Below are 12,144 nucleotides of genomic sequence, written 5' to 3' on the forward strand. Positions count from 1 at the left end.
TAGCCACGCTGACCTTTGGATCGAAACTGAGAGGGAAATTGACAAGACACGCGACACCTTGTTAGGGAAACTGTTTGTTGATAGCCGTGGCCTTGTTGCGGTTACAATGGAACCCGTACAAGCGTTATCGAGAGTCGACAACACCTTGATTTACGTTTAATTACATTAAGCTGAGGATGAAACCTGTGAAACGACGATAGTAGAGCATATAGGCGATTTAGAGTACCATCAATGCCATCGTAGGTAGCTTTTCCTCTATTTTGGTTGATTGATGCTGAGATTATTAGTATGGTCTGGGTTTATTGCGTTGGTAGATCTGGTCTACTTCGACTTGAAATATAGAGTAATATACGAGTCTGTTTTTATGTAGTTATTCCTGATAAATATCTAATATCTACTTTTGACCTGGAATAGACATTTTTTGAGCTGCACCGTTATAACAGAATTTCGATGTAACTTTAACGATGCTTCATAGCGAAGAAAACATGGCATCAATATCTTTGTCGCTACCCCGCCTCGGCAATATTAAGACGCCCGTCTATTAAACTTTTTAATTAGGTCGCCCACGATCAATTACTTGTTCCAGAAAATTCTATAGCGTTAATGTCTAAGTAAAGTTACGTACATATTTTGAAGTGTTAAGTCTGTATTAAGTAGATACCAATATATCATGAATGGGTTAAAAAATCCATTGCGCAGATTAGAGAAATCAACAACGAAGCAATAGGATTATCAATAGTGTAAATAATCTGAGTTTATGAGGAAGAGATTCCATAACGTGTCTTCGTAACAAAATGGGCGCCGCAATCGCGCCATTGTTACGTTGGGTTCACGAGTTTTTATTTACAGAGAGTATTACGACCTCGAACATTCACCGTTCTAAAAAGAATTATGATGCACGAAACGTACGAGTAGGAGGAAGGCCTACCACGGAAACGTCTTATCAGAGAGATGACATCCTGGAATTTTTGTGGAGCCAGATATGCGCGCCTCGAGTACTAAAGATAGAATCGAATCATAGAAATTGAGGGATTCATAATAAAAAAGGGCCTTATCAATTTATGTCTTTTTCCAAAAAAGCCAAAATATGTGCTGATATTTTTGATGTTTGTTTAATAAATTAAAATTTTTTAAGTAAAATATTCATCGTTATACATACTACATTTCTGGATACAATGTGATCTTACTTAAAAAATCATAAAATTGAAACCACAGTTATTTTTGTAATAAGCCTCTTAATTTTAAGGTATGTACTGTTAGTGTAAACGTGAAATGTGTTTGATAAATCACTGCAGTTTGAATTGGAATCTTATTTATTGATAAAAGAAATTAGATTAAAGAAATGTGACAAGAAATGTGAACTAAGAATATGGAATAAGAAGCCACTATTCAATTTCAATTCTTAGAAACAGTTAATGTATACAAACTTCGAAGAAGATAAGAAAGGCACTAGAGGTGCTCTCATAGGTACCCTTTCGCAGAACTAACAAGAAATCTTATCTAAGTCGCGCGACTTTTACTACCGAACGAGATAACGATAGTATTGAAATATTTATTTCGAAGTATTTTTATAATGCATCCTCGAATGACAGTGCAATAAATTTTCAAAAATTCAGAGGGAAATATTTGTTACATTTTGAATAATGAATCTTAAATTTCAGATAAAACGGAAATCTGTCTAAAACATTTAACTTACGAAATCACGATTAAATTCAATAAAGTTTGTGTACAATTCTGTGAAAGTATATCAGTATATCAGTAAACGCGTTCACGCCAGTGAATCAAAATATTTTTCATATTCGTAAAAGGTCTGTTGAAACTCTTGTCTGTCGATTACTACACGCTATTTCTCTATCAAGAAGGAATATTCCATCCACGAGTCGTAATAAATAAGAACGCAAATGGTAATTATTTTCTTTATTAATTGATAACGCCTTCAGCAAAGTGAATGGCCAAAGAACTTTATACGTGTGCACGATTAGCTGTGTATACTGCAACGAAATGAAATTCATTTGTAATGATAATAAAAAAAAGAAGTAATCTGTATTCTTATGTCATGAATTATACTTATTGCGCCCCCAAACGTCACTTTTACAAACTTAAGTCAATCGGTAAAGTAGAAATGCATCGATATTGCAGGAATCTCATTAAGCGAACTTGCCTCTTCTTAATAAAAAATTGTTATGAGTAAAGTTTCAATTTGAACCCTTCTGACTTACACAATCAACTAGTTTAATTACTTTGTAATTATATTGAAGATCCTGTCAAAAGTTTTCTATAATAGAATGCGATTACCATCTGACGTTAAAAGAATCGCTCTCTACTGCCACCTAGCAAGACTACAAAGAATTAACTTTGAAGAAAGAAATTACTTTCAACTGAATGTTGCCAACTGCTCATGATACTTGGAACGCTAGAAAACTAATTCAAAGTTTATTAATGCTAGCTCCACGTTCCTACCATAATTGTATTGTCTCCATTCAAGCCTGGCAGCATGTGTATATTTGCTTGAAACTATTTCCTCACTTCTTCATATTTGAGAATTCAGTCTCAAGTCTCTACTACGAAAACGGATCTCAGAAATGAGTTTCCTACATCCTCTGTGCTCATAATTGATTTCAAACCATCAGTTGAGTTTCTTCACTATTCTACACTATCTCTCTACCCATTTTCCTCTCTTCAGAAACTTGTATCTAAATCCCATTTTCACAAAATCAGAGTTTGTACGTTAATTGAAGTCTCCAAGGCAGGATTTCTCTTTCCAGCAACCGAAGCCTGAATGAAGAACTGTTTCCATAAAAACAAAGGAATATAAAAAAACATAAATTCGTAATACAGGATCGCGATTCAAAGCATGTGACTTCTGGCATTTCACCTTATTACCAGAGAACTAACGGCCTGTCACGGGACACGCTCGAAGGAACAAGCAAAAAGTCTATTGTTACCAACAGAAAAGATCAAGACTAGCGGCAGAGAGCTAGAGGCAGGGAAGCTCGAGAAACGGATCCGCATCGTGGATTCTTTAACGGTCAACGTTAGAAGAAGTGCAAATACGGATACCCCTCAGACTTCTTGCTACCCACGAATTTCCGGCTCTTAACGAGAATGTGACATTACAATTCGGTCGCCCCGTGTAACAGTACCGAGTTTCGTATTTTATTGCGTTATTTCGACCTAGCTCGTAAAAGCAGGTGGCACAGCTATCGTTTCAACGAAACGAGCCTATTGTTAACGCCCAATGAAACTGATATCGATTTTTCAGCGGATATCGAATAAAACACACACGTTACGTTACTAAATTAGACGCAAAAGGTGGTGGAATTAAACACGCGCCACGTGTACCGTTCAACCATTTTTTCCCGCGATATTTTTATTTGTCCAGGCGCAGGAGTGGCGCTGCAAGAAGCGAGATATACCAGTTTCGTGGCTTTTTTAACGCCACGCGGAAATAGATCTGATAACTGGTACCTTGTACAGATTTTAAACTGCCCAGGAACCCCTTCTCGTTTATCATACGCGTGAGTTTTTACGGTGCAGCGACGCGGGAGATACTTAAAGCCCTGACGTTATTACGGATGTCCGCGAGGTAAATCCATTTAAATCGAAGCTTTAATGGAACCTGCATTCTTTTGCTCAGCTTTGGACAATATTCGAGTATGTTCAGGAACGGTTTTACAACTTTTTTATTTGAGAAGAAAAAGGAAGAGAATACTAGTACACACTGGATCTCGTAACTCTACAGGATGTTTCAGAAATGCATGTAAATACTTCAGGAGCTGAATTTATACATTAAAATAAGTTAACAATGTTAAATGAACGTATGTGTCAATAATTATGGAAGTGATGCAAGTCAAAAATGAAAAAAAAATTGAATCTGTTATATCAGCTTTTGAAGCACTGATATGTATCTTTGAAACACCCTGTATGATACTATAGTTATATTAAATTGACTACATTTGAAGGAAAGTGAAATGAAAGTAGAAACCTTATATTATTAAAATATTACGAAATATCTCATTTGAATCTCAAGAAACAAGAATTAAATTAAAGTAGTCTAAAGTGGATTTATATTCATGGAACGCAGTGTATTTAAAGAAAAATACGCGAAATATTACAAACTAAAAGAAGGGCTTGTGGAGTGAATGAAGAAGGTTGAAAAGCGAAGGCTGAAACACTTTCCAAGGAAAACGACGATTTTCCTACTGCAGAGGGAAGCCAAGGTTCAGCGAAGCTACCGAGGCATCTAAGCGCGATCCCGAGAGATCCTCTTTCCATAGATGGATCCAGGGGATAAAGAAAAAGCACCTGACCAGTCTTTACCGAGACTCGTCTGCGGCCAAGCCTCCCAGCTCCCTCGAAACCTCTATCTGGCCGGGTGGATCACAATGAGAACACGCTGCTTGCGACAACAGCGGCAGGTTGTACGCGGATTTAAAAGGAGAAACGCACAATGGACCTCGGGCGAGACAAAACGAATGATAAAATGGAGGCAGAAACGCGACGAGCCTCTGAAATGACGGTTGATGTGTACCCCGATTGCTACTACAGAAATTAACTTCGCGTGAAAGAAGCTGCTATGCGAGAGATGATTCACTTTTCAACGAAAATTCTATTTCATAAGAGTCTCGCTTTACGGTGGCCAGGAACGAGCTGAACTCATTCTTTGAATATTCAGTTCAGAATTTAAGCCTGCATAAGGTCAATGTATTATACAGGGTGATCAGTTTACTTGGAAACTCTTTAACGAGTGTTGGCAGCAGTTATGATGCTTACAGAAATTAGAGATTGATACAACTGCTATGTGAATCACGAGTGATTCGATCACGTTTGTTCCCAATTACGGTGGATTTTTATAGTGATTCATGATTTTTCGTGATCGCTTCTGATTGGTGAAAAGTAGGGCTATTCTTTGTACTTGACGTCAGATGTCGTCAGAATCATCAGTCTAGATCATGGTTGGAAGAATATTCCTACATCCACAGTCTAAATGCATATACACCCTACCTGTGTATTTTATACTTATGTATATAAATCACATTGAATATATATATTTCAGCCTAATTCACATGTAATACTTTTGAATATACACAACTCTGTAAACTTATTGTGACTTTTTCTATAGAGTTAATTAGTGTAGCGCACAAACCAATACGTAAAAGTTTAGGTCTATATGAATTCTGTATAAACGTACAGTGTATACATTTTTTATATTGACAGAGAAAATTAATATTTTACTCTTTAAAATATTGGTATTGATATAAGATGAGTTAAATAAAATTCAATTATTTTTCATTTTCAATATTAAAAGTAAATTTGTCATATATATGTAGATAGATTTATATGCAAGTTATATTGAAATATTTTATAAAAAATAATTCATCAATGAAGATTTAAAATCAACACTTATTGACACAATAAACAAATTTAGTCAAAATAAAAAATTAAGATCACGGTAGTGAACCAAGTTAAATCAAGACCGCGATCGTGATTCCATGATCATAGTGATAAATCACTGTCACCATCTCTAACAACAATTACAATAAATGCTGCCAACACACGAGAAAATCGCTACAAAAATCTCTGATAATATTTTTTAGTTAAACTTAGAAAATGTTCACTGAACTACCACTAGATTTTTTGGAAACTCACGGACCGAATATTTTGAAATTCCTACTTGATGACTATGAAGGAATGTTTCCCACGAAGAGACATTCTTTTCATACACCTACATTGGATATTCCCAAGAGGACAAGAAAACAGCTGTGCAGCTATCCAAGGTGTGGACTAAGGGTGAAGGGTCTCGAGACACCTGTACAGGTATGGAAAACGGTAAAAACTTCTGGCCCCTACCGGAAGTGACCACTGACCGACCCTTTGATACTGCCCGCTTCCTTGATCTTACATTCTGACCAAGGAAAGAAAATTATGAAAACGGAACACTTGAGGAGTGACGTGGCTTGCTTTGTCTAACAAAACTGATGAGTGAGATCATTCTTGGCTCGGAACGATAAGAAGGTTACTCGAGAAACTGGATCGCTGATAGCGATATCAAGAAGCTTTGTGGTACTAATTATAATAGATATAAGTAAGAGTATCAAATATACAGTGTGATCTATAAAAAAATGAACGAATTTCTAATCCAATTCATGTGTAAATTTAAATTGATTTTAATATTAAATCGATATTAATATAAAATTTATTTAAAATGATTTTCTTAATTATAATAAACTGGGAAATTGTTTGAGTCTCTTACGAACCCGAAAATTAATGTTCGATTTAAACAATCGATGTAAACCTCGATTAACCGAATCTTGATTGTGTATTTACACTTTCTATTATTCAAGATTACGAATATTAGATATAATAAGAACAAGAGTACAATGCAACATCTTCTGAGGTTTAGAGAATTATTTAATAATAAACTCTCGAAGATAATAAAAATAATTATGGAAAGGTTAGTTTGGGTCTCAATTTTTGAGTATTTCGGGCAATCAAGGTCCTACTATATCTGCAAAGATTTTGAACATTGTGTACTGGATCTGATTTCACTCTCGGGCTCCAGCGAGCCAAGACAAATGTATGCGGGTCAATTATAAAGTTTGTGCCGCAATGCATGCGGATATGTCACGATTCCATCGATGAAACCGCGGGAAATGCTTTCTTAGAGCTCGTCGTTTCGCTATTTTGCGAGGAACGGGGTCGCCAGCGAAACGGCCCGCGAAGAAATAGGACAATTGACTCACTTGTATTTCGAGCAGCAACTCCGTCTTCTTTCGCCTGATGTCTATCAGAATCTTCTGCTGCTCGGGCGTTAATTCTGCAAAACGAAAGAAGAGCATTAGTGAAATGAATCATGGGCTGAATACATAAGTCATTCTAAAACGAAACATTTGGAAACATCATGGCGTTTTTTTAATGTAAAGTTCAATAAAAAGATTAGTAACTATGACATATTTTTATGGACATTTAATTTGCCTTTTTAATTAAAAAAGATTTTCAGAAATATTTTCAAAGGATATTCTGTGTCACTGGTTTTCAAAGCAGTCGCTACTACAGGAGCTTAAGGCGATAACGAAAATCGAGTTAGGAAAACAATTTGGTATAACTTAGACCGCAGAGTTAATGTAATCGGGAAAAGTTAGCCTTGTAGTTAATAATATAATAGAAAACTTAGTTGTACGTTACGATAGAAAATCCGTTTGCCAGCTTGCACTTTGATGCTCGCTAGTACGTTAAGTAACAGTGAAATTTCATTCGATAACATCTATAGTAACTTACAAACACGCCATTATTCAACTCGACAGTGTGCCAGTGAACGAAACAGAATTCCGATCGTGGGTATCGTTGAACGAACAATGATTGACGATTGATAATTGATCGTGAACTTGATTGAACGACGACCAGTATGGGTCTAACGAGCGTTCGGACACAATAGTGCATCCTCGATGCGAGCGCAGCCGAGGAAGGGGCCTCATTAGGAGCAATTTAGTGAAACATCTAAAAATAGGTCTTTCGAATTAAGGCTGGGGTCGTGGCAGACGCACTGAATAAACGCGAATGGGATTAGACTTCGAAGGGGAGCAAGTGGCAAACAGCCGGGCTTTATTATAAACACCTTGAACCGATTTGTTTCTTTGTTACTCGATGCTGAGCTCTGTGCTTGACGTAGACCACTTATTCATCTTAGGCATTCGCAAAATGTGAAGAAATACTGAGTGCATGCTCACTCGATAGAGATGAAAGGACGTAGGTATATGTACACTATCAAACATAAGTATTTAAATACCTTCACGTTATTAGACATTCATTAAATACACCTTTTTTATTTATACTAACTGCTATGAAATGTTATTCTCATCAGTATTTGTAAGACGATATAATCGTCTAAGATGAGATTTGTAGTCAAAACTATATCAGAGAATTTTACTTCTTGTATTTTATATATTGCAATTATGTGGACGTGTCCAAATACTTATACAAGGTAGAGTATGTCTTTAATTTATTCAAATGAAGGAAATGATTCAATTTGTTTCTTTTGATTATTCTTGTTTGCTGTCATATTTTTTAATTATATTCATACATGTAGATACGTTTAATCAGAATAATATTTTGGGTTGTATAAAAAGGTGATCAAATACGTGATCACGATTGGTCCATAGCTTTAGAGTCTTTATAGAAACAAAACTGTGTGCTAAACTTTCAAACTAGATTGTCTAAACTTAAACATTAAAATGCTAATATCACTATAAGAACATGCACTGTTAGTTTGCTAGACAACCTAATATGACTAAGAAAAGTAAAGTTTTCAGAAAATTAATTTGAAGTTTCTGGTTCCCAGAAGTTTATCTATAATAGCGAATGTGTATAGTTCAACGAGGATGCCTTTCGAGATAAAAATAGGTCATTTCTAGAGTTAATTTCTGCAGACATTTTAAACCTAACGATTTCAGAAATGTCTTAGCGTTAACAAACTAAACATACATAAATTCTACCTCGACTTAGATTCATTATTCTAGATTAAATTAGGTGTTATATGCAGCTCCAGAGAATTAGTACACATAAACAAGTTGGTATCCCTGAACACACAAAGAATATATGTACACAGTATTTTCCCCCAACAATATTTTTCCTCTTTAACTTAAAAAAGAACCACCCTTCCTGCCTCTCCTTCCGCTCACCCCATATATCCATCGCAGCATACCGATATAACGTCTTCTTTCTCTCTGCACCGTCCGTGTATTTATATTGCGACCAGAAAGAACTCAGAAGTAACGAATACGATGCAGGCATGCGCTACAGTGCCAAGGAAAAAAGTCCAAAAGCCAAACGCCGACTTGAAGCCACAACCTTTTTCAACCCTCACGCTCTAAACCTTGCAAATTAACACGAACCTCGAACCTTATAACGACGCTTTAATAAAATATACTAATTAACGCCGATTAAAAAGAACTCGTTAAAGGCTAACGATTGCACCAACAAACGCGTCGCGCGTGTGAAGTTCGAGCGCGGGGGAGCTTCAAAAGGTCGATCGTAGCGTGTGTAACACTTTCTCGATATAGTATTCTGACTGGGGACCAAAGGCTAGTCTACAGTATTTCCTTGTTATAAAATACCAGCTAACTTGGAATTATTCCAAGTGAAAGAGATTCACTTGTCTGCATTATCACTGGAATGTTCAAAAGGACCAAAATGAGCTATCATAAATATGAGTTGGATTCAGAACCGTGTTCCTCGCTATAAATTCGTCATTGATCTGTGAACCTATATTGATTGAACCCTGTATTACGTGATTTTGATATGTTTCTAAATTTGATCTTATCTGAGAGACTCCCTTTTAGCACCCTTTACAATAAGGGAAAGAAAATAAACTAAGTAAGTGCATGTAATGCAAAAGATGTTATGTAAGTAGAGAACGATCGGGTTGCATAGTCTTTAGAGAAGTTTATGAAGAGAATTCCTAAGAAATAGGTACTATCCAGAAAAAAATATTTTTAATAAATTTTAAATGAATTTACGATGCTACAAAAACGATTGACAGCATCAGAAATATAGAACTATAGCAATGTGAAAGAAGAGTTCCTAATAATCTAAACGATATTGTAAGGGCATAATTTATCAATCCTAAGACTTACAGAGAACAGATAATACCATTAACGAGTTTGTATAAGAAAAGTAGATTAGCTAATCCTCCTAGATTCAGGAGCTTTCCAGTAAGCTTACTAATGATTGCACTATAATCAAGATACGTAGTAATCGCTCTATGTCCCGAATTATAGATAACAAATCCAAGAAATCTATGCACTATTTCCTTCATTAATTACTCATATTTAATAGGTATTACTACTGCTAAATAACAGGTGTATACAGAACGTAACAAATATAGCCATCGATATTTTAAGATGTTGTCAGGGATCCAAATTGGATCACAAAATATCTTATAGTCTCCGATCTGCCTTCATTTTGCTAGGAGATACAACAAAACGTATTAAAACTTTCTTGCTCCATTTCTTAGTTTCTTCAACAAGAATCGGCATCCCCACCTACCACCCCTTAAAATATCGAAAACTATATCTCTTACACCCTGTATTACCACAACACACATTTCTAACTTATCCGCTTCTTATCGATTTAAAAAACAGTCCCCTTAAAAAGAATCAGTATTCCCACCTACCACCCTTTAAAACATCGAACACTATATTTCTTACACCCCTTATTATTACAACATACATATTTCCAACAGGACCAAATTACGCATATAATCCCATGACACCATAAGTAAAAGTTGACCTCGAAAACGTCTCTCACGCTATAAACTCGTCACTGATTGCGAGCAGTGGACCTATACCGAAGAAAGGCCCCATATCGTGACTAGGAAACCGATAGTGTATCGAGGAAACACTGTACCGTTGATTGACGCAGAGGACGCGATAACGCTTCGGCTCGGGCGTCGGCGAGCATAATGCGACGCCCGTGCCGTATAATTTACCCGGTGTTCCCATGCGAGGGTAAACAGGGAACCGAGACGATCCAGAGCGGCGTTGTGGCAAGAGTGAGACAGGAAACAGTGCGTAGACCGCGTTTCATACGCCATTCATAACGCGTTCGTTCTGCCACCTGCGCTACGTCGTGAACGGTACCGTATGATCATCCCTGGGCTCGACCTCCACGCCGTGAGGTTATGTAATGCGAACGGGTACGCTAACCTCTTCCTCTCTCGCGCGGCGAACGGAAAGTCGGATTAGGCTAGGTTACGTGCCTCAACGGAACAATTAGAAACTGTTGCTTCGATGCACGAGCGAGGATGCTAACGGGGTCGATAGATGAGTATTGATACAGTATTTATTCGATACAGGCTCGTGGTTCACTGGTGTATACGAAAGGGAATTCCAAGGTGAAGTTTCATGGAGGTAGTAGCGCTCCAGGTTTATTTAGAAAATGTTTGGAGCAAAGGGGTGAATAGTTCTGAATTCTGAATTAGGGATAATATAGTGGGAGCTTATAACGAGGGGTACTGATAGGAGTAGGAAGATTTTGAATCCTGCCTACCGTTAGTCGCGAGTACGGTGACTCGTAGATCGCGACGCTCGTAATCTGTAAGGACGAGTGCAAGAATAACAGTACTATCGTGTTTCTGTGATTGAAATCGATCGCGGTGCACGACGGGCGCGTCGATTTCGCAATCGAGTGATTCACGAAGTGTCTTTTTCCTTTTTTCTCGAGAAGCGAGATGGTAAGCGGAGGAGATACGTACATTCGAGTTGTCTGTATTTTAAGAGTTCTTTTTTCTCGAGGAGCTTCGTATCTAGAGATATCGACCCTGGATAGCGTGGAAATATTCTCATTGGATTTCCGTTGTTAGAATCCTGTGAATCTCGCCTGCTCGATTCTGCTCCCTGGCTGATGCTGCAGGACGGCTGTATTTTTGTTGACAGACGGGGGGTGAGGACGATCGGAGCGTCGCTTGAACGCTTTGTCATTTCGATGGGAAGCACGAATCGAGAGGCGACGATGCAAGTAGTAGATCGTCTCTGGATTGTTGAGAGAAAGGAGATTTCGTTTTGTTTACGGCGTGTGCGTTAGAAGAGGAGGACGAGCGCGTGCGCTCTGACAGGGAAAAGCCAGAGCAGAGCCAGGTTGCCGTACGTAAAGGGTATTATTTGCAGTGATTGTTTGTGAATTTTCTTACCCGTTGTGCCGAACTGGTCGACCTGGTGAGCACCAGAATTCACTCCCGCACCCCCCAGACCGTCCAGATCCTGCCACATTTCCGAAAACTCGCACTCTCCGGACGCACGCACGCACAGAATCACCCACCTTTACTCGAGCGGCGCCATTTTCACTGTGTACTGACCACTCTTTGGCGTAAACGATCTGGACGCCCTACGCGACAACGTGGAACCGACGCGAACTAAACGACGCCATTTTCTTCACGTCGATATCGGGAACAACTTTACCGACGTACAACTTTTGACGGAAGATTGCCATTGGGATTGTGAATTGAATCGCTCAGATGTTAGACTGATCAAGTTCACCTTTTGTAAAAAATTTATTTTTATCGCCAAAGCACATGATTAATAATTAACTTTTCAAAAATTATTGTTATTTATCGTATCTTCACGTATCTATACTTTTTGTTTCTTGGAC

General features: G+C 37.7%; 1 protein-coding gene across 1 annotated transcript in view; it reads right to left on the bottom strand.

Moving 5' to 3' along the window:
- Step (cytohesin steppke) overlaps positions 1 to 11,805 on the bottom strand; it is a 63,429-nt gene extending 51,624 nt beyond the window's left edge. The window contains exons 1-2 of the mRNA XM_076388190.1: positions 11,687 to 11,805; positions 6,744 to 6,817 (exon numbers count right to left, since the gene is read on the bottom strand). Of these exons, the coding sequence (XP_076244305.1) occupies positions 6,744 to 6,817; positions 11,687 to 11,765 (153 nt within the window). The 5' untranslated portion in view covers positions 11,766 to 11,805. The remainder of the gene's footprint in view (positions 1 to 6,743; positions 6,818 to 11,686) is intronic.
- Between the last annotated feature and the right edge of the window lie 339 nt (positions 11,806 to 12,144).

This window comes from Calliopsis andreniformis, chromosome 2, assembly GCF_051401765.1.
Source record: "Calliopsis andreniformis isolate RMS-2024a chromosome 2, iyCalAndr_principal, whole genome shotgun sequence".
Taxonomy (NCBI): Eukaryota; Metazoa; Arthropoda; class Insecta; order Hymenoptera; family Andrenidae; genus Calliopsis; species Calliopsis andreniformis.